Below are 22,441 nucleotides of genomic sequence, written 5' to 3' on the forward strand. Positions count from 1 at the left end.
GCCGGGTTTTAGGGAAACTACTCCAAGTGGAACCGCTTGTGAGTCTGGCTTGTAACCTGAAGCCAAGAGAAGTGGGAGAAAGACTCAGGGAGAAGAAGGAGATTTGGAGAGAGAGAGAGAGAGAGAGAGAGAGAGAGAGAGAGAGAGAGAGAGAGAGAGACCGGGAGAGGGGAATGGAGGGAGGGGGCGGGAAGCACGGAAGGGCTGAGAGAAGGTGATGTCAGCTGAGTTCAGAAAGTAAACAGAGTTCCAGACGGCAGCATGCTGTCTGAAGGACTGGGACTGCAGCCGGGGCAAACCCATGGGGTAACCCACGCAACCCCCTGGTTCAGCACCTTTATCCAAAGAAGGGTATGCTTGGTCCTCTTCATTTCCCTCCTCATCTTCGTACCCCAGGGGAAATGTTGGCCCTATGGTAAGAGACTGACAAGACGTTACCTTCCGAGCCGCGCTTTCTCTTTCCATCCCTATGTTTGGCACAACCTCTTGTTGTGCTGTTCTTTGTTCTCAAAAAGCTGGCGTCAGCTCTCTTCATCTGCTCTCCCCCACAATCCTTTAAAAGCATCCAGCAGAACTAGTGAGCAAAGACCCACAGAAACTGATGTTTTACACAGCTAAATAAAGTAGAAAAAAAAAAGTTCTGGCAAGTTTATGCAAAGTTTCTCTTTTACAGCTTTTAATATGAGAGAGAGAGGGTGAGGGTTCATCCTGCATGTCTGTGTTTATCATCCTGTGAAAAAAAACCTGTGGCTGTGATTTCTCTTCTTTTGTTTTGCTAGATGTGTGTGTAGAATTGAGATTGTTTTTCTACTCTGTTACTAAAAAGCAGTTGGATGTTGTCACACATTCCTTGGAATACATGTGAGTCTTATAGCCACTTTCAGACTTTTGGCACTGGGTTTTCTTTTCGCCAGAATTTGCCTTGGAGTTTCAAAGTGTTCTATGGGTGAGTTGGTGTCTGTTTATCCCGAGTGACCAATCGAACCACTGCAGGAAGTCATGAGTCAACTCGGTGTCGATCACCCTGGCGGAGTTTGTGTTTGCACCATAGACGATCTCTCAAGAATCCCAACCAAGCCTCTGCTCTCTCTCCAAGTCCTTTTCCAAGGAAACCCGCTGTAAAATGATACAGTCAATTTGTAAAGTTGGTAAATGTGGCAAAGAGCTGGAGAGCTCTAAGTTGAAGCGATTAAGAGAGTTCCCTCTCGCCGATGCAACTGCTTGCCAGGTGACTCACTTTGACTCAGCGGTTGTTTTGTAATCAGAATAATCAGCTGATGATAGATATTTTCTATTTGGCATCTCAAAAACAAAAGTGTGTTTACTTCCTAATTTAGCTTGTTGACATTAAAGTAGGAATGAGAGCGCATATTTTGTTCCGTCTTCATTTTTTCACGGCTCTAACTCGACATCACTGAACCTAGCTTGATCTGAAAATATATTTTCAGAGGAAAAAAAATGACTTCTGGTTTTGGAAAGTTACTCAATTTCAAGACAGAGTTCAAGTTTATGCAGTTTACATCCTCTGCTCTTTGACCTACATATCGGTATGTGGACATCCATAGTTTGTATTTTATTTGGGTTGTGGTTTCATGGCAAATGAGGTTTATTTCAGGCCTTCTACATGATGATAATTGGGATAAGACGATATGCAGATACAAAGTGACCACAGAGCTCCTGGGGGAGTTTCCCCTGTTTCATGATAGTAAAATAAATCTGACCTCAAAATACCAGACAGCTGCTGTGGGCAGTGTGCAGGAACTGTGCATGTGCACATACATGCACATACATGCACATACACACTCACAGCTGTCGCAAATACAATTTTTCCATGACACATTATGGCTACATGAGCACCTTTTCATGTAGAAGAATCTGTGTTTCTAATTGTGGATACACAATGTACTGTATTGGGTCAGAATGTTCACAGGAAACACAGGTACTTTTGTTGGACCCAATAGGGTTGCATTAACCAGCATGCCACCATGTCAGTTAGTTACTGTAATGGCTTGGTTCATGTACATTTACAAACATTTTGTTTCTCCCCAGGAGAAACTAAATATGGGGAGTTCTAAAAGAAGTAGATGTATTGCATTAAAGAGTCTATCAACCTTGCGTGGGTATCACAAGGATGAGGCTGTGATCGCTAAATTGGCATTTCAGTTTGAAAAATACATTGAATTATACAGGGGTTATCATTTAATTCTGTCCCCCTCCAGTTGTACACAGCTGTCAGAATCTAAATATAGCTTAACCGTGATTAATGTGGCTGTTTAGTAAGATGAGAGACAATGATGATAAGATTCTGCGTCTTAGCAACGAGCAAGAAAAAGACGACCAGGCGATAACTGGAGCAAATGCCACAGATAACGGTTGGTCGCAGCAATGATAACTGCTTCTTGAATCAATAATGCACTTTGTTTTGAAAGCAATATGTAACGACAAATGTGATCCGACTCTCACATTTTTAAACCTTTTATAAAAGGTAGATGCTGAAATGTTCATTTGTCCTTTGCAGGATATAGACATGGATTGATCTACAAAAGTGTAACTCATGTTTTACTTACCGGAAAAATTCTGCAGTGGTAGAATCTGATGAAAAACATGTTCTAATGCAGTGATGCTGTTTTTTCCCTGCTTGTGAATAATTTACATGTAAAGATTAAAGGGACATAAGGAGTAAAATTAAAGGAGAAGCTTACACTGGATGAAACAGTAGTGTGAAACTCTTTGTTCAAAGCAAAGGTCAGGCTTTAGAGTTCTCAAGTAGGCAATATGGGAAGACAGAGGGTCAAACAACTGGTGGACTCAGAAAACAGGGGCCAATTTCCATGAGCACATCGGTGCTCCTGTTGTTCATGATGTCAGTCCCTGGATTCACATCAAAGATGTCCAGCCGAGCCGCAGCCACCAACAGCAGTAGACCTTTGAAGCTTCAGATTGGTTAGAGAGCACTGTGAGGCACACTGTCTTTCATGAAGCCTGCTTTATTTCTGTTTTAATTTTCAATTTGACGTGCGTGTACATTCAGGAGCTCAACATCTGGAAATGGAAAAAAGTCAAATAGCTGTTATATAACCCAGGGGGGAAAGCCGGGTAACATCAGCACTAAGAGTAACACATAGCATTGTGATGCTTGTTTTGGAAGACCAAAATGCATTGCAAGCATAACCACTTGTTTGTCAGTTGTATTGAATGACCCTGTGCTTTAACTGTGCATCCAACATGCACAATCACGCACTTGCTGGTAGGATTTTTCTCGCACATATATACATATGCATGGACCCACCATCCCCACCTCCTCCACACACAACTCTGTAAAACCATAAAATGCGATACTAAATAGTTACTGTCCACTTTGGTGCAACCTGCTGGTTTTGGCCCAGAAACCTCAGGTGTATGTTTGTAATGAGGCAGTTAGCTTTTTACTGTAATGTATAAACTCTAACTGCTGGGGTTGAGGCCAAAACACAATTATATACAAGTGAGCTCTGGTGTTTGGATTTAGTAATGACTTATTAGTAAGAGGTATTATAATGCCAAAAGAGATAAAGATGCATTCCAGGCTGTTTCCAGAACTTGGAGGAAGATGTCTGACTCATGCCTCAGAGGGAGGAAAAAAAAAAAGAGCCTCGGGTTAGGAATTTGAAATGCTGAATACAACACTTCTTCTGTTTATTTATCTCAAGGAGGCACATTAAGAAAACATTGTGTTGTAATCGGGAAATTTATTCTTTGACATTAACTTTACCTGGACGTCCTCCTGTGCCTGAGGTGATTCTGAAAAAGAAATCCCCTACCTTAGGTACATGTTATTTCAACTTAGTTTCTGCTCTGTAGCTGAGAGCAAGTGTGAGATACTGGCCTTTTACTGTTTTACAAGATATTTGGCAGATATACCCGGATTAGCAGGCCAGCCCAGTCTCACAGGTCAGTTTTCTTTATAAACTTCACCAGAAAACCAGCAAACCAGTCTTTGAAATAGTGACAGTATCAGCCTGAATCAATCTCCCTGTGATCTCCCCCTTAAAACACTGCTTTTAACTTTTACCAATAGCTTTGACATTGTACCATGTAGTTCTTTTGGACCAAATACTGAAGCGGCACAGTGACAGTACATCCTAAGATTTGTCTCGTCTGCAGCTGATGTCTTTTGGGTCGCATGGTTTATTTGAAAATCATAAAGAGCAAGATAGCGTGGCAAAAAAGCGGTCAAAATCTTGAATCAACAAGTGAAAGTGATAGAACAACCACGAGAGACAAACCAGGACCCAAAAATAATGTATATACGACAAATATAATGATTTTTTATTCACAGGATGAAGCTATTATCTTGTGTGTTGTATTTTTTGACAGTGAACGGGTTAAAAGCCTGGATTAGTCTTGCGTTATAATATTTACAATCAAATATAAGATTTTATTTACTGTGGTTGAAAAGGAATGTCGGTTCCATCCTTAAAAAGCCATTTCTATCTCGGTCCTCAAATGGAAAATGGCACTCCTTGTACTGTATTATATTCTCATCTTCAATTCTTTCAACTCTCCAGCCGTAACTGTGCTGTGGATGTTTGTGGCTCTCACGCTTGGTCAACAGAAATCCACAAAATGACAATCCGGGCAGAAACTCTGTCTTCGTCTCGGGCTGACGTGCCAAGTTGAACCAAATAAGACAATGCAAGAAAATCTGCTATGTTTGGAAAAAAAAAAAAAGAAAAAAAAAAGGAAAAGGCTGAGGCGTTAGAAGATTCTTTGCAAGACTGGTAAAGTGACAGGGATTGGATTTGTGAGGTCTCGCATTGTGGGTGGCAAAACAGTGAGAGACATGTTTAATGATAGAGACCCTGATCACATGCTGTGCCAGCGATGTCTTCAAAGAGCGCACATCATATTGTTAAATTCTGACTTAACTTATTATCATAGTTACTATGGTTATCCTGCTAAGCACATTGTTTCATATGAATAAATGACCGAAAAAAAGAAAACAAGAGCATGGTTTTGGGAAACAGAAGTTCTGTCATTGATTAAATTTGCCTGCCGGCTTATTTATAATGATATCAGTGACATACATCAGTGTGCTTTTAGTACCGGAGGAAAAGTTTTGTGAAGATATCCAGGTTGTTTTGTCACGGAGGTGTAAATTGGGATTATTAATGTAAATTGGCAACAAACATGGTATGCTTTCTGGCTGTTTGCAGAAAGTATTGCAACTTGAGGTTGTTGTTTTGTGTGTCGGTGCATCTGTGTTTGTATTGTTCTATCCTCTGGATTACCTTTGGAATATAAAGGACCTGAGAGAACAATAAACTAAAAAAATGTGCATGTATGCCTTCAGCGACAAATCCAAGCACCTTGTGTTTTCAATTTGACATTACGTGCGTATGATTGTAGAAGTGGAGGGGGGTTCCAGACTGGATGCAAAGGGAAACCTGCGGCAAGTTTAAAGTGCAGCTCCTGTTAGGTGTTCGTCCACAAATGCTGCATTAGACTTTCCATTCGTCTGTCCTTTTTCAAAACTGTCGTTACATAATATCTTAAACACCAGTTAACAATCCAATAACAGGTTTTTTTCTTTGGGAACAAATATCCCAGGAACTTGACTTTATCTCGGCATGTTAATGACTCCTGATGTAATTTACCGCTCAAATACACTGACACGGTAACTTACTGTGACACTTGTGTTTTCTTGTGGGTGAACTTTCTGCTGCATGGCAGCGGAAAGAACAAGTGACTCTTGAAAATCTCTTGAAAAAAAATCCCTACCTCCTTTGTAAAAAAAAAACAAACAAAAAAACCTCGACATCCTCCAGTTGTCTCAGCTCTATGATGACCATTTCAATACCCCCCTTACACAAACGCATACGATTGACACCCCTGAAGTAGCATTTTTTCTCCAGATTACAGACATCTGTTGGACAACTGCCCCGGTCCCGAGTGGAATGTAATGTGCAGGAGCTGCTGTGAGTATGATGTCATTCGCTGTAAATGCCCCATCCAGGGGGCTCCGGTGGGCTACGCCGTTCCCTGCTGCCGCAACGCCATCAACGAGTGTGACCCCTGCATCTTTCATCCAGGTACAGAAATCTTCAGTAGTCAAAGTGAGGTTTGCGGTACATTTAACCGCCGCACATTGTCACAGAGCGTGCAGTCCGTATGGCTCATGACTGATGATATCTGAATATTTGTACATCCTGAATTCAATTTCATTTTTTTTTTATTTTAAATTAATTGTCGCATTCTACCAGTGGTGACAAAAATAGCATGATTTAAACCTGACGTGTATATTTGTCTCTCTTTTAATCTGCGTAGCAACTACATGTAATTCTATCCTCAGTCAATCGCATAATTGTGAGAGCAAAAAGCGTGACCCTATGTAAGAATACACAAGGTTGTCTGTACTGGCTTGTTCCATGATTTGCATTCAAATTCTTGTTTTTTATACATCGGTTTCGTGTACGTAACGTTCACAAAGAATATCACACGAGCTGTTTCATGTTTGTCTTCATAGGCAAAAAAAACAGCTGGTGAGAGAGAATAGTTCTGCCTCGAGGTTCACTATAAAAACCTATAATGTACTCACAAACACAGTCATGTAGTTCATATGCCTCCAGGTGTACATATCTTGCGTATACAGTGTAACAATGCATACCTGTACTCAGGTCTGGCGTTGCACTTCATCCTCTTTGCACCTTGTACAGAGTTCCCTCTTCAGCGAAAATCCATCCACTCGGGAAAATCTTTCAAGGGGCTTTCACCATGTTTCTATTTCAGGAAGCAGACACATGTTTGGGTAATCTTGGAGAGAAGGATGATTGTGATGAGTTTAGCAGTGTTTATTTAAAATACAGTGTAAGTAGCACTCAATTTATTGCTCCAGTGTGATTTTGTTTTTTCCCCTTCCATTTGCCCTGGAATTCCCATCCTATATGTTATTCTGTGTTCAGTGGAGTCAAACCCATTCACACCAATAGGACATTTTTGTTTACACATTAATAAGTGCCAGGGGTATTCACTGTATATTTTACTTTCATATAAATATGCCAAAAGCAGAAAATCTATTTGGGAAAGGGCTGTCAGTCATGATGACAAATTGGGTTACAAAAATTCACAACTTGTCCTCTTTGTATCTATTAATCTTCACTATAAAATCATTTTTTTTGTCAAATAAGACTGTATTCATTGTCCAATAAGAGGATAGTACAACAACAGAAAACAGTGGGTGTGAATCAACTATGTCTGTTTTCAAACTCTTGGATAGCTTCTTTTTTAGACTGATTCCTCTGAGTCGGACTCAGTCGTGGTTGAATGAAGCCTTGGCTTGAGTTGGGGCAAAAGAGTTGTATTTCATATTCCCAGTAATTAGCCCCATTCTTGAGACATTCCTCAGAAAACAGAACATTTGGCACAAAAGTAATAACTTGCATAATAATGTGCATAATACATTTCACATTGCAGATTCAATTCATATTAAACATACTTTTGACTGCATTTTTGATGGCTTGTCTCTACTTTTTTATATCGTGAACCCTTTTCCGTTTACTCGCATTATAAAAGCCTTAAAACCTCCCTGACTGCTCGCTTCTACAGGATGCAGCATATTTGAGAATTGTAAACGCTGCAACAACGGGACATGGGGTCCCAGAGACGACTTTTTCATCAGGGGCCAGTACTGTGCAGAATGCCGTCCTGGCTGGTCCGGCGGTGACTGCAAGCGTAAGTGATGTTGTCTGCTTAATTACCAAATACTGCGTGTTTTTAGTTGTGTTCTGAGTTAATACCCTCCTTTAGTATAAAGAAGAACCCACTGTTCTTTCCTTCTCTGCTGACTTATCTTCTGTTGAGACAACGTGCCAGCTTGGAAGACGGCCCGGGAGTTGTTTTTTTTTTTTTTTTTCAGTGAGGAACTGCATGATAGTCAGAGATGAGATTTAGGATTCCCATTTACCTAATGAATATGTTATATTTGGATTGTATAGCATTCTCAAAATGTGCCACGGGGGGAAACACAGTACACATTTAATTAAAGGCAAAGCCTTTTGAAAGCTTTTTTTTGTTTCCCTTGGGTGTATTACGTTTCTTGATGCTGTTGCACTTTCGAGGTATTTTACAGTGGCTCTGGGATCTCAAATGTAATTACTCTCAGTCTGAACAGTGACCAAAGTTGCTGAATATAGACCTTTAAAATCGTAATTAAACTGCAATTAAAAGTGTGTGAGAGCTAAATTGATCCAAAACAGCCTGGACAACTTTCCAAATAAAATTTCTTCCTGTCTTATTTTTTTTATTTCTATCTATTTGTTTATTTTCCTCAGAGTGTGGGGGACTGATTCGGAAACGGCAAGGCCACCTGGTGTTGGAAACTTACCCCACCAATGCTCATTGTGAGTGGACAATACAAGTGGACCATCCCTTTACAATAGAACTCAGGTAAAATTGTAAATTTGTAGCTGAGCTGTGAATTGGTTCTGATATATCTTCCCTCAATAATAAAATATTATTTCATGTACTGTATAAGGAATGTTCTCAAGATCTATGCAGACTGTGAGGCTTTCTTATTGATTTAATTATGTTATATGTTCTATGTCTCAGGCTTGTGTTATTATTTTAAGCAAAGAGGGAGAAGAGCCCGTAGTTACATCATGTTTTCCTTGAGCTGCAATTTCAGTGGTCGTAAATAACCATTGCAGTCCACTTCAGTTCATCTGTATCATCTATGTAAATATAATACACCCAGACCGTTCTTTTTGCTTTATAGCTGCACCCATCAAGAATGAATTGTTAGAATATAAAAAAATCAATGACATTGAAACATGTAAACAGAACAATTTAGTAAACTGGGCTAATTTTTCATTCTTAATAGCATTTTGGAAATATCTATCTATCTATCTATCTATCTATCTATCTATCTATCTATCTATCTATCTATCTATCTATCTATCTATCTATCTATCTATCTATCTATCTATCTATCTATCTATCTATCTATCTATCTACCTATCTACCTATCTACCTATCTACCTATCTACCTACCTACCTACCTACCTACCTACCTACCTACCTACCTACCTATCTTTATTTAATTTCATGCACACACAAACAGGCACACACATATACTGTAGATATGAAAACTATCCACTTGTATCTGGCGGGTCATGAGCAATTCTTCATTGTCCACCTGTAAAAGTTATTAAATCCTTGCGTGCTCGAGTCAAATTTCCACCGTCTCTGCAAGATGTGTGTCATGAACAGATGGTAAGTCTACAGCAAAATTTGGAAACCGCAAACAAGGCCATTTTGTTATTCCTTTTCTGCGATAACTGTCTATTTTAGTCATTTTCTCCATTACAAATACAGCTTGTAACAGCAGTGCACTGGGTTGTGTTTCCCCCCCTCCCTTTTCGAACAACATCAGTGACCCATACATTTCAAATCCGCCGTAGCACACAGAAATGCAGAAAAGTCCTTTTTCTGTCTTCCATGAGGCTTTGCATGAAACTTTAGAGCTGTTGGCTTTGACTTGCATGCATACCCAGCCGTTACGTAACCTCAGATGACAATAAACATGCTTTGTATCAAATTCTGTTTCCTTTTCGATACAAATCAAAATAGATAGAAAAATACATAAAAAAATAAATAAATAAACTGAACTGAGTTACTTTGAACAATGATAAAAAAAGGTAATTTTAACGGTTGGGCAACTTGGATATTTTCCATATATATCTGTTTGTGGGTATGGCATTGCTTCACTATAGCATTGACATATTGACTGAATTATTACTAAGAGGAGCTGCTCCAGGCGAACATCAGCTAGCAGTGGAGACATTAGTCTAAGTTTCCTTGACACAAGGGGTGGACATAAAAGGATGCAATCAGAGAAGCTGAAAGTTTGCCAAAGATCTTCTTCAGAGTTCCTCAGTCCCTCATCTCCTCTAATTTTAAAAAGATTACATCTGAAATTTGGAGTTGTACAAAGAGGATGCTTTTTTGTTTGTCCTCAGTTGTCACACTTGCGTGAAACCACTTGTTGAGTGAAAGACTGTGCAAATGTCTACTGACAGTTAATAATGCCATTTAAAGTCATATTCTAACATGCTCTGAGAGAGTGTATCAGACAATATCATAAATTGCTGTGTCATAACCTAGGAACGATGTGCTGTCCCTTTATTTAAGAAAAAGTCACCTTTTTGGGGAATTGGCTGCTTTGAATATTTCACAGCTATAAAAAAAGTCAACTTTAATACCACTTTGTGGCATTTACTTCTTACTGGCCACTGAGCATATTAAGGATAAAAAGTTGATACTTGGGTTGAGCTTCGAAAACCCTCAAAAACAGAGATAGATGTTAATTTCATGCAAATAAACAAAATTAAAAATCATTAAAATACTACTTTAGGACTTCAGTTAATATGGTTCCTTGTAAAACTGAGATGCATATCTCACGCACCGTAAATAGCAACAGTCCTTGTGGTGTGGTAAAATGAATCACGCATCATTAGTTGACTGCCAAGTCAGCTGCCAAGCCTTACAGGTGTGTTTTTATAATCCAGAAGATTCACTGTATTGTATTTATTTGCCCATTTCCTTTTATTTATTTATTCTAATACTAATCGTTACACCTACAGGTTCATGATGCTAAGTCTGGAGTGGCACCATTCTTGTCGCTATGACTATGTGGAGGTCCGAGACGGTGACAGCATCAACTCCCGTGTTATTGGACGATTCTGTGGGAATAACAGACCCGCTCTGATTCAGAGCTCCGGCAACAAGCTGCATATACTGTTTGTGTCTGATGGCTACAAGAATTTCGATGGTTTCTTTGCCACTTTCCAGGAGAGCTCAGGTATGTCAGTACTTGAAATACCAGCGAATACTATTTTCATTTTGATTAAATCATAAAGGCTAATTATTTTTTTATTCCAACAAAGAAACGAGAGGGAGTCTGTCTTTATTTAAAGCCCATTATGAAAGAGCTGAATGAGTGAAGAGCCTCCTTTGAGTACCGCGCCAAAACAAATGTAAACAAGAGACAATTCCCAAAACTCCAAAACACTCTTGAGTCGTGAGAGTAATAAAACCCTTTAATAGCCCATGACTGAAATCTACATGTTTAGAAATAGACCTTATTCCAGGCCAATGCCACTCACTGCCTTAAAATGTCTCATTATTCCAAAAGACTGTCATCAGTCTTGAAGCTCGAAACTAAAATCAAGCACACGCATGAAAACACACAAGTTTGCCTGCTGCAAAGCCATATTTAGCAATGTAAACAGAGCTGTTTATGTAGAAATCCCCACACGCATGAAGAAGAGGCAAAGGAAAAAGTAAATGAAATCGGGCCAGTTTTAAGCCTGGTGTGAATAGCCGGTCTTGTGTGTGTGTATATAGTATACCACAAATGCATGCATTGTTTCTTTATGTGCCCTTATGACTTGGTCTGCCATTTTTACAGCTTGCAGCTCCTCTCCTTGCCTGCATGATGGAACTTGTATCTTGGACAGTTCTTACACCTATCACTGTGCCTGTCTGGCTGGCTACACGGGCAAGAGGTGTGAACAGGGTGAGTTTCCTGTGTAACTTCAGTGCCAGCCATGAACAAGTTTATTTTTGACATGGGGGACGGAGAAAGAAGAAAATGGCCTACAGGTTCAATATAACTCTTTGTTGGCATGACTTGAATTTTCCACCTCATTTGGAATCTCTAGATACGTTTCATACATTTCACAGTTCCTCATAAATTACCTCACATACCCAGCACAACCAGTCATGACAAACATTTCAAGTTTTTTTGGTCCAGGAATATCTAGGTTAAGGCTGACTTAAATCCCTGGATGTCCTTCATTTGATTTTAACCAGATTTTGCCTACAAAAAAAATTTGAAGTAAAACTGCAATTACAAAACGGCCATTCGGCTTATGTGTGTTCAGGAGCTGAAGTGCATTGATCATGGATTCATGAGGTCATATCGAAGTAGAAAGAAGACAGATGATGTGAGTGGGACAAAGAGGAAAGGAGCTTTGGAGGAAGTGAAATACAAAAACAAAGAAACAAACTCCAGCAATGAATAAAAGAAAAAAATATACATCAGCTATATTGTTAGGACTGAGAATAATGAGATTTATTGTATGGATTTAGTACTATTAGGAAAACATTCTTCACCCTCAGGGTGTGGTGTGTCCTTGTCACCTGTCAAAATCTTATATTTAATGGGCACCTGGACCCTGGTTTGTGTTTTTGTAACTCATACACTTTCAATACCAACCTACAAAAAAACACACCACTTTTGTGTTGTCATTTTAAGGGTTAAATCGGAGGTCTATAAACCCAACCGGAAAAACAATTCTACTTTTATAACACGAGCCAGTTTTTCCATTAGAGAAGATGCACGTAAAAGAGGCTGTAGTTTCATTCCACACAGAGTGCATTCATCTGTATTCCCATCAGGAATCTTCTGCTGTTCATTTTATGCCAAGGGAGCCGGAGTGACACTGATATAGGACATTTCATAGATATCCCTCCATCTACATTTCTGCCTGACAGTTAAATGGAGAGTTTTAAGTGTAAACCTGCCGCTGGACGTATTTTAAACTGCCATCTGTTAGAATCCCGAGCTAAAATTCAGACTCTTATATGATAATCTGACATGCTGTCATGGTTTCTAAAGATAGGAAATATTTTCTTTTTGCTCTCAGGCAGATTTCAATCTGTTGATTTGTCTTGGAGCTGAGCATTTAACATAGTTTCCAAGGTATTAATGAAAGGAATGTTGATTTACTTACAGTGTGTACAGGATGTTAGAAATCCTCTGTAACAATACCGCACTCATCCCATCACATCTACGGGTAAAATCTGACATGCAGTATACAATCCTTTTTTATTTGAATAAGAAACAACTCAGTAGGGAGCACATGTATTTCACATTTTACCATCAAAAGGAGGCAAACTACATTTGCTCTCCACTTGTGTTTAGGCAACAGCTTTTTTGATTCTGAAGGCAATTGAAGACGGAGTTGTAAAAGAAACCTTTCAGATCGGGGCAGTTTCTTCAGCTTGTGGCTGTAAAATCTCTGGCAGAGCATCTCATGTCTCTAACCAAATGCAAATTCAACACCACAGATTTCCTGAGGGATCATCTCACAGAAAGCGCTCTAATATGATAACTGATAACTTCAAAACTAACATGTTGTAAATTTTGAAACCACACATCTCTCTTTATGAAAAGACCAATATAAATATTTTTCTCCAGTTTTGAAATTGAGATATTTATTTTACAGATGTAACAGTGTTGCACAACGTAGGCCACAATCAAAGAATGACTCTCTCCAAGGTCTTTTTGGCAAAATTCCACTTTAACGATGCTTCAAAATTGAACAGTTTGACTAGAGCCTTTTTATTGAGTGTGGTGTTTTTCGCAGTTTACAAGCCATATGTTGGTATCCTGCTGTGAATTGTTCACATCTCACACACAGTGGGTGAAATAATTCATTACTGAACCTCTCAGGCAGCAAGCTGTGTGTTTAAAGCTCTGGATGTTTTAGAACTAAGAATAATAAGCCTGGAAGTGTTAGTTTAATAGGCTACCTGTCTGACCTGCACACACTAGGAGTCAGTTAAAGCCTGTTTGTGTGGTCTATTACTGTGAGGCGGTACCAACTGGGATTTCTGTGGAATTTTTTAGATTAAGCCTCTTAAACTCTTAATTTTTTTTGAGAATATTGATTTGTTCTTTTATCATACTTATGTATTTATTTTCCATATTTCTGGATTTTTTTTAGGTAATATTTACAGCCATTTAGTCAAATTCCAAAATCAATTATATTTATATAGGATTTTATAGGTTTTATTCAATTGGTTTCAGGTCAAAATGTTTATTCAATAAAAACCTATTAGGGGTTCAGTTAGCCCTCTTGAACAATGCAAACTGCACCTGCGACTATAAGATCACCAACAAACTGAGGATGTCTGTGTTTCCACCTAGTGGTGGGATGCCGAAGGCCTCCTGTGCCCGTCCATGGATCCACACACGGTGTATTTCATCACTCGGGAGCACGCATCACTTACCGGTGCGACCCTGGGTTTGAGCTTCGGGGGGTTTCTACTGCCATCTGCCTGAGCGATGGCTCGTGGAGTGCTCCTGTCCCACAGTGTGGTAAGCCCAAAAATGTGGAGCCAAGTACTTCAAAATCTCATAAAGAGTGTATGTCTTGGCATGTCAGTGACTGCCTGATCCAGCCCAGAGACCATGCAGAATATGGAAAAGACTGGTTAATCGTTTTCTATAAGACTTTTCTATCTGTGTTCAGTGCCAGTGGAAAACTTGTGTGCTCTACCGGCCAAGCCAACCCATGGAGACCACTTTTTGGTTTATGGACCAAATGACGTTCTAATTGCTCTGCAGTATCTGTGCCACCAGCCCTATGAACTCAGTGGAAGCTCTCAGAGGACCTGCCTTCCCAACAACACCTGGAGCGGGACTCCTCCTGTTTGTCTGAAAGGTTCGGTCAAGTTCCTCGAATAATCAGTCACTGAGCTGGATCGGTCGGTGAAAATAACATGAAGGATAATTACATTTTTTTGTGTGAATATAATAGGGTTTAACGGGAAAGGGGAAATTAGTCATTATGTCATGAGCAGCATTCTTTGAAGATTTTGACTTTCCTGCTGACCGGCAATCCAGTAATGATCTTTCAAACTGTTCTTTGTTTACAGTGAATAATACGCTCACGGAGGCAGAAAAGGCCAAAGGCAAAGAATTAGATATATATGGCAGTAAAAATATTAGTACAACGAAAGAAAAAGAGCAAAAGGATAAAGACAGAACGAAAGAAGGCAGGGAAGTTGGGAAAGATTTAATCACTGAGGAGGGAAATGCAACAGTCAACAGAGAAAATAAGCATACTCTGACAGATGAATCTGTTTCTGAGGACAGGAATGAAGGAATGGAAGAAGAGAAAAATAATGGCTTGGAAAAACCTACTGAAAGCAGCAGAGATAAAATAGAGAACAGCCTCAACACGGTTGACAGGAAAGAACCATATGTAGTAAAGCCCACTGAGAAAAAAGAAGACAACCAAGATCAACATCTGGATACCGAAAAGACAGGAACAATGCAAACCGTGGCAATAAAAGACAAAGGACAAGAAGAGAAAGCGAAGAAAGAGGAGCAGGTAAATGGAAAGAAAGATCCAGACAAAGTAGGCCCCAATGACACCAAACTTAGGACAGTTATAGCAGAGGGAGTCAACACATTGGAGATACATGATATGGAAAGGAAAAAGAACAACACATTAACAGGAGATATCAGCGACCCAATCAGAGAAAAAAGCATAACAACTCCAGAACCAAGAGGGAAAGTCGATCCCACTGGAGCTAATGTTACACAGTATACCACGTACAGGGCAAGGGGTGGGGAAAGTGGTAAACCAAAAGAACAGCCAGCGAGAACAGAAAACAAGACGGCGGGGCCATCTGATGAGAAATCAAAGGATGATCTGGAAAAGCAGAAGGAGAAAGAAAAAGAAATTAACCTAAGCATCCCTGGTAGGTGGCAAGGTATACTGAAAAGAATGAAATGGGAACATTTTTCGTTGATCTTGACTCACCTTTGACCTTATGTTTCATCCTTTAGAGAACAGCTGTCCTCCTCTGCCTCGTCTATACCACGGCTATCACCGGTTGTTGCCCGGGGTCCAACCCGAGGCCGTGGAGTTTGTTTGTAACCACTCCTATGCTCTCAGTGGAGATGCCCGACGCAGCTGTCAGCCTAACGGGACCTGGAGCGGCAAACAGCCCCTGTGTGTCCGAGGTGAACATCTCTCTGAATTGATTTTTCAATCAACTCCCTTTGATAGCATCTGATGGTTTGGAGACTTGAGGATGGTTCACATTGATTTGACATCTAGGGTTTTTTTTTTATTCCCCCTAAGGAACCCCTTAGGAACTACATTGGTAATTGGCTATATAAGTTCATTTGAAGCAACAACACTCCTTCAAATGAAATATGATTTATTTAGAAATCAATTCTAATCAATCACATAATAAAGTCAAAATATGTTAAGGCTTTAAAAATGTTTTTCCCCCCTTTCTTCTGGTTTTACTTCTCATGAAAGGCCTCAAACATTAAAACTTTACTCCTGTCTTTCTACAAAGTAATATTAGATGAAAGATGCTGTTGATAAAGATATGTTTACTACAAGCCAGCCCTGCTTTGTGCATTGTTTAAGATAGAGTAAGATAAATGAGGAGCATAAATGGATAGGGGTTATGGGAATTTTAATAGGTAAAAAAAGGGTGCAGCACCAGCAGAAACACAAAACTTCTGACAGGGCTGTTTTCTGCACTTTGATACTGATAATAGAAGCATAATGGAGACATTTGAAGATTAGTCTTCTCATAATTGTTGGTAGAAGTATATCCCAGCATACAGCACACCTTGATGAAATTATTCAGTGAGAATTTAAAACACTGTGTATATGTTTGTATGTGCATGTACATTTCTAGCATGTCGGGAGCCAAAGGTTTCAGAATTGGTCAAACAGACAATTCTCCTGCCTCAAGCACCATCCAGGTATGTTTACCATGACAATCTGATATATTGATTAATGACATTAATCACTTGAACTTAGGTAGCACTGCAACACTCACCATATACTTCTGTGAATCACACATTTTTGTCCAATATCTCACAATGCATCGATTGTGATTCACTCAAAAGAAGCAGTGATAGCCACACAATCACACATATTTCCATGTACAATTAAATCTATTTTGTTCAAAAGTTATTCACTCTCCTTCTTCCCTCCACAGAAAGACCCCGGTGCACAAACTTTTTTCCTCTGGCCTCGGCCGCCAGCTCCGGTCAGATGACTCCATTAAAAGCCCACCAGTGCAGTCAAAACTCCCCCAAGGTTTCCATCACCTTTATACACATATCGAATATGACTGTGTGTCTCCTTTTTACCAACACCACGGCAGCCCTCGACGCACCTGCTTAAAAACGGGGAAATGGAGTGGACGTCATGTCTCCTGTTCACCAGGTGAGGGCAACAGAAGACCACTAGTATTTGGCCTAGCCAGACCGGGTCGGCTTTACACAGAGCATGAAATAAAACATTTTAAATTTAACCTTTATGTTGATACAAAGTTAAGGAAACATATTTCATCCCGGTGTCTTGAAAAACATCAATCTATTAGTATAAAGTAGACAATGAACAGCAGCAATAGCCTTTAGAAATATACAGTGAAATGTATTACATAAAAATAAATCAATAAAAATAAATAAATGTTGGATAAATATTGAATGAAAAAATAAGCATGCATAAATGAACAAATAGATTTAAAAAATAAAAACTCTGAGGCAATAGTGAAAACTACTTCTCTTGTTGCCAGGGCTTTTTCTGTCTCTCTCAAGTGGTGAGGCGCACTGAAAAATCTCATCTTAGTTCAGAAGTGCCTCTGTAGCAGTAAATAATGAGCACTTTCAATCATGGTGGCGGTGCTAATATAATGGAAAGAATAATGAAATTCTGACCTGCCAGTTTATAACCAGAGTGTGCGCTCATTTAGCCGCAGTACTGAAGAATTAAGATGGGACATCTGGACATTTTCAACCAGCACAGTGAGAAGAGAGGACGGGGAAAAAAAAACTCTCGCGTCGTGTTTGATTGGTTCATACATTTTTCTAGTGGTTTGGAGGGAATAACAAAGTACAGTCGCAGGAGTTCCCCCTCTACCCTCTTTGATCTTAAATTATTCCAGCAGCCTTTCACTGCAAAAAGTAATTTTTCCGGAAATGTGATTGCTCGGCATACATTATATGCAAGATCCATCTTCTCCACACAAGTGAGAGGATAGTGTTCATTTTATTTTACAGAATTCTTCGCACATTTGCGGAATGAAGTTACAAAATTGCTGAGAATAGGGGAACTTGGAAAATTGTGTTTTCACTCAGGAGTAAATGGACTGCATACTAATACAGTGTTCATCACCTTGTGGTTTCACAACAAGTTACAATGGATTACATTCACCAAGTCACATACACACCCACATGGTGGAGCAGGACCCGGCAACCACCAGTGGTGGTAGAGTTGCCACGCCAGACAGTAACCATACTCTCAGGAGCAACTTGGGGTTCAGTTTCTGTTTCCTACAAAGGTGTCCACACTCCTAGAGTATTAATATTTTGTCAGGGCTAATGATTCATGATTCAGTATTCAAAGTTTTTATTGTTATACACACAGTCTGGAAAAGAATTTCCCTGTACATTGAAATTAGTATTTTGCTGTCAGCTGTGAAGCCAGATAGTAAGCAAAGAAACCAAAATGATAAAAAACCAACAGATATGTACATTTCATGTATGTATTACCTTTGTGCCAGGAAAAAAACTCAAAAGAGCCAAACAAAAAAGCAAACACTCATGTTTCTTCAAACAAGTTTCAAATCCTGCAGAAAGAAAGACAATTAAAAAAATAGGTGCTTGTTCATGTTCAGTGTAAGTCTAACTTTTCCCTGTCTTTCTCTTTTTCACCTGACCTTCCCATGATAATCATCCTTCCCTTTCTATGCTCTTATCCTGTCTCGTTTGGCAGTGTGTGGGAAGCATCCCACCTTTGACCCAGAGAGGCCTGCAGAGGCACACTGGCCTTGGCTGGCAGCCATCTACCGCCAGTCCACCAATGGATTTGAGACCAAGGTGACCAAGAAAGATAGCCAGGCAGGGTCCTTTAAGAAGAATGGTGGAGCAGGACCAAGCAACCACAAACATGTCTCTGACTGGCAGCTGGTGTGTAGTGGGGCTCTGGTCAACCAAAGGACTGTTGTGGTCGCGGCTCACTGTGTGACGGAGCTGGGGAAGATGTACCCTCTAAATGCAGCCAAAATAAAAGTGGTGGTTGGGAAGCACTATCGTGATGATCACAGGGAAAATAAAGCTCTCCAACACCTGAGGGTAAGCTGAGTTTTCAGATTTATTTTAGTATTGTATTTTTTCCAACATTGTCACTTTCAATCTCATTGTTGAGTCTTACTTCATTCAGCATTTAGCTTTGTCCACTTTCCTCACATGATCCTTGGGAAAGGAAACTAACCAATCACTTTGTCTCTTTCTCTTCAAGGTGGCCTCCATTGTTGTTCACCCTAACTACGATCCCAATATCCTTGACTCAGACCTGGCTATTCTTAAATTATTGGACAAAGCAAGGATTGGAGAGAATGTCTTGCCCCTCTGCCTGTCAGACAGCAAAACTGAAGAGGTCAATGTTGCGCAGGGACTTGTAACAGGCTGGTCTTTACTTCCAGACTCTAATTTAGGCACCGATGAGAAGGCAAGGGTCGGTGTTGTTCACCTTGCCGATGTTGTGCCGTGTGAGCGGCAATATGCTCGGAATGGTGTGCCAGTTAGCGTCACAGAAAATATGCTATGTGCCAGCCAGAAGCCAGATTATGGATCATCCAACATATGCCCTGCTGACACAGGGGGAATTCTTGTCCTCCCTGCCCTCTCTGAGAGCACACAGAAGCCCCCTCTCAGCTTCATGCAGGTGCAGGGGGAGACCAAAGGGCTTTGGAGGCTTCTGGGACTTGTAAGCTTTGGCTATGACCAAGGGGACTGCGATCCTGACCTGTACACGGTCTACACACGTGTATCCAATTTCAAAGACTGGATAGAGAGCAATATGAAATAATTCTAGTATATGGCTGACGATGATCCTACAAAGGCTAAGAATATTTAAATCTATCTGTACATTTGTTCTTAGTTTACTAATCCACTCTTTTCTTATTCTCATATATCAGAGCATTTTGAAATGCAGAAGCTACACTGGACAGAACAGTGCTCTAACTGAGGGAGGCGGTAACACCCTGGACGTGCTGAGCATGATCATTCCCCCGTGTTATGTTATGCTCTGTCAATTAGGTTTAAGATTTTCAAGTCCAAATAATTGCTTTGTACTCATAACTGGTTTGTATATATGAAATCCGTTAAGTTCATTTGACTCAAGAGTTGTAAATATTGTGCTTAAGTCAGACAGATCATGACATTTTACATCAAGACCACTTTCAGGGTGCGGTAATGCTTTGGGTGGGGGATGAATATTGTTGATTACAGTGTAAGATACAGTAAGTGTATTATGGATGCACTCATATTTGTAAATTAAAAATTATCGTGAGTGTGCAAGTTAAAGCACCTTCTGCTCACTCTGTTAAACACATTTAGTTTGTGCAGCAAATGAATCCAGGTCACAGAAGCAGCATATTCACAGTCATAAACAGGGCATGTTATTCACATTTCAATTCCCTCCTCTGTGCTCAAATTAAATCAATTACTTCCATTGTGAACCTCCTCCAATGTTCAGCTGTGAATTTGTGTCTTTGAGAAAAGGGAGATAAATAAAAAAAATTAATCCCCATCCTGTGTTCAGGTGCACCATTCAGGGGACTGGTTTGGTCAATGATGGTTCATTTAGTAAATCCACCGGAATCAATGAAGTTTTCATTTTTCCCAAAAGATTACTAGCATAAAATTATTCTTCACAGAAAGAACAATGAGATAATCAGGAAGGGTCAATATTTTAAATCAAGTAATTGGGTGAAAGTCCTTTTTTTTTTTTTTCTTTCATTTTTATTAATTTATTTATTTTTAATTTGATGGAGAGCAAGAGGGCCAAAATGTATGTAAAGAGGAAACAAATGGAACTGAGTGCAAAAACTCCCTTCTAGAGGATTTGAAGCACAGATAAGTGTTTATCATTATCATTGTTATTGTGCAGTGTTTTACTGTCCTATTGTTTTCTTTTGTTTTGGAATTCATAACTTTAGCATCAAGCTCCTTTTATCAATGGAAGAGGTTTGCAGCAACACAAAATATATGTGTGTGAAGTAGGACACAAATCGAACTGTGAGGCATAGAGATAACAAAAGTGAAGGGTTTTCAATAGCTAAAGTTAACATTCCAGAGCAATGGATCATATTGAAAGGAATTGAAGAATCAAAAGCAGGTTGGGACGGGTGGAGAAGAGATGAATGTGTTGATTAATAACGCTCCAACATTTGCTTGCATTTCATGCACAAACCAGGTTTTCACCTTGTAGCTTCACGTCCAGCTCATTCAGGCCAATCTGTATGTTTCAGCTGAGGAAATTTCTCAAGTAGCTCCAAAAATGAAATAATCTCCTGTTTGAGCTCCCACATTTATTGATCCAATCATTCAGTCATTCACATCAAGAATGAATTCTGCACCATTGTTTGGCGGGCCAGATTAAAAAGACCATGTGGCATGTGGCCCGCGGGCCGTAGTTTGCCCACCCCTGGGTTAGATGTTTTGGAGACAAATACAGAGGTCTAATTTTTTCTGACGAGAAGTAATTCTTTGTATCACAGAAATAAACAATTTTAATGGACTCAGATTTTAGGATTTTTTTTATTGCTGTTAATTGGTATATAAGGCCTTTTCATTGTAGGATTTCAGTGTAATAATTTCTTTCTTTCATGTTTTAAAATCCCTAACTGCTGCTGTTGTTTTTGTCATTCCACATTGGCATCCACAGAATACTGTCTCTCCTCCTACCATTGACTGAAGGTGAAAGACAGCTTTGCATCATCCATGTTTCTCAGGGAAAGGTCCTGTCCACTCAGACTTGGAGTCGAAGCGTTCACAGGCCCTTGTTCGCTCACAGGGCATCATCATCAATAGAACCGTGGGCTGGGAGATGAGACTAGGCTGGGAACAGAGATGAAACTTCTTGCAAAGTACGTGGGTAACAATGACAAATGCGACCATGAGAACTCCGGAGTTAACGCTTGAGAGGCGGAGGGGCAAAATACTTCACACTGGTCACTATAATGTTTCAAACAGTTTCCCAGTTAGATTGTAACCAACCATTACTTTGTTCTCAGTTGGAGAGCATCATTTTGAACTAATCTGCTCCGGTATGACCGTGCATGAATGAGTCCAATTCCTGCTTTGTATTTTTTTTTTCTCGCAATCGCTTTGTTCAAAAATGCGCTCCATTACGCAAACATTTTATTTGGATGTCAAACCTTTGTTGTTTTCCATCTGATAATGTGATAATTTACGACAACATAAGATCATTTCCTAAATTATGTCTAGACGTCAGTAAAAATCAATCTCATTTGTTGAAAATACGCTATACTTCAAAGCATGTGTCAATAAATGTCTTTCATTGTTGGATTTAAAGTCAGATAAGAAATGTAAACATCTATAAGGTGTATAACAGCATAAAATAAACTTAATTTATACAAAATTCTAATTACATAGCAATCTTGCTTATTAAGTTGAGTTAACTTGCAAATTATATCAGTGATTAACCCGCTATATGATAACTACTGCAAAACCACAATAACAATAATAATGATAATAACAATAATGATAATAATAATAATAATAATAATGATAATAATATTAATAGTTGTAAATAGTTTAAAATATGGT

At 39.5% G+C, this 22,441-nt stretch overlaps 1 protein-coding gene across 1 annotated transcript; it reads left to right on the forward strand.

Annotated features, from left to right (window-relative positions):
- Nucleotides 1-253: 253 nt before the first annotated feature.
- Nucleotides 254-20,185, forward strand: LOC147224895 (inactive serine protease PAMR1-like). Its single transcript, XM_086163404.1, has 14 exons — nucleotides 254-415; nucleotides 5,895-6,071; nucleotides 7,585-7,710; nucleotides 8,310-8,424; nucleotides 10,620-10,837; nucleotides 11,447-11,554; nucleotides 13,973-14,143; nucleotides 14,298-14,489; nucleotides 14,704-15,534; nucleotides 15,623-15,799; nucleotides 16,495-16,561; nucleotides 16,801-17,030; nucleotides 18,582-18,940; nucleotides 19,107-20,185. The coding sequence occupies exons 1-14, from the start codon at nucleotides 262-264 to the stop codon at nucleotides 19,674-19,676; spliced, it is 3,495 nt and encodes a 1,164-aa protein (XP_086019530.1). The 5' UTR covers nucleotides 254-261; the 3' UTR covers nucleotides 19,677-20,185.
- Nucleotides 20,186-22,441: the final 2,256 nt, after the last annotated feature.

The sequence above is a fragment of the Fistularia commersonii genome, chromosome 17, assembly GCF_037954325.1.
Source record: "Fistularia commersonii isolate RoL2024-O1a breed Wild chromosome 17, RoL_Fcom_v1.0, whole genome shotgun sequence".
In the NCBI taxonomy this organism is placed as follows: Eukaryota; Metazoa; Chordata; class Actinopteri; order Syngnathiformes; family Fistulariidae; genus Fistularia; species Fistularia commersonii.

What these genes read in the sequence shown, in the direction of transcription:
- LOC147224895 (XM_086163404.1), top strand. Translation starts at nt 262, where the DNA reads ATGCTGTCTGAAGGACTGGGACTGCAGCCGGGGCAAACCCATGGGGTA. An exon ending in CCCCTGCATCTTTCATCCAG is followed by an intron (nt 6,072 to 7,584) that starts GTACAGAAATCT and finishes TCGCTTCTACAG; the next exon opens with GATGCAGCATATTTGAGAAT. An exon ending in CTGCCTCAAGCACCATCCAG is followed by an intron (nt 16,562 to 16,800) that starts GTATGTTTACCA and finishes TTCCCTCCACAG; the next exon opens with AAAGACCCCGGTGCACAAAC.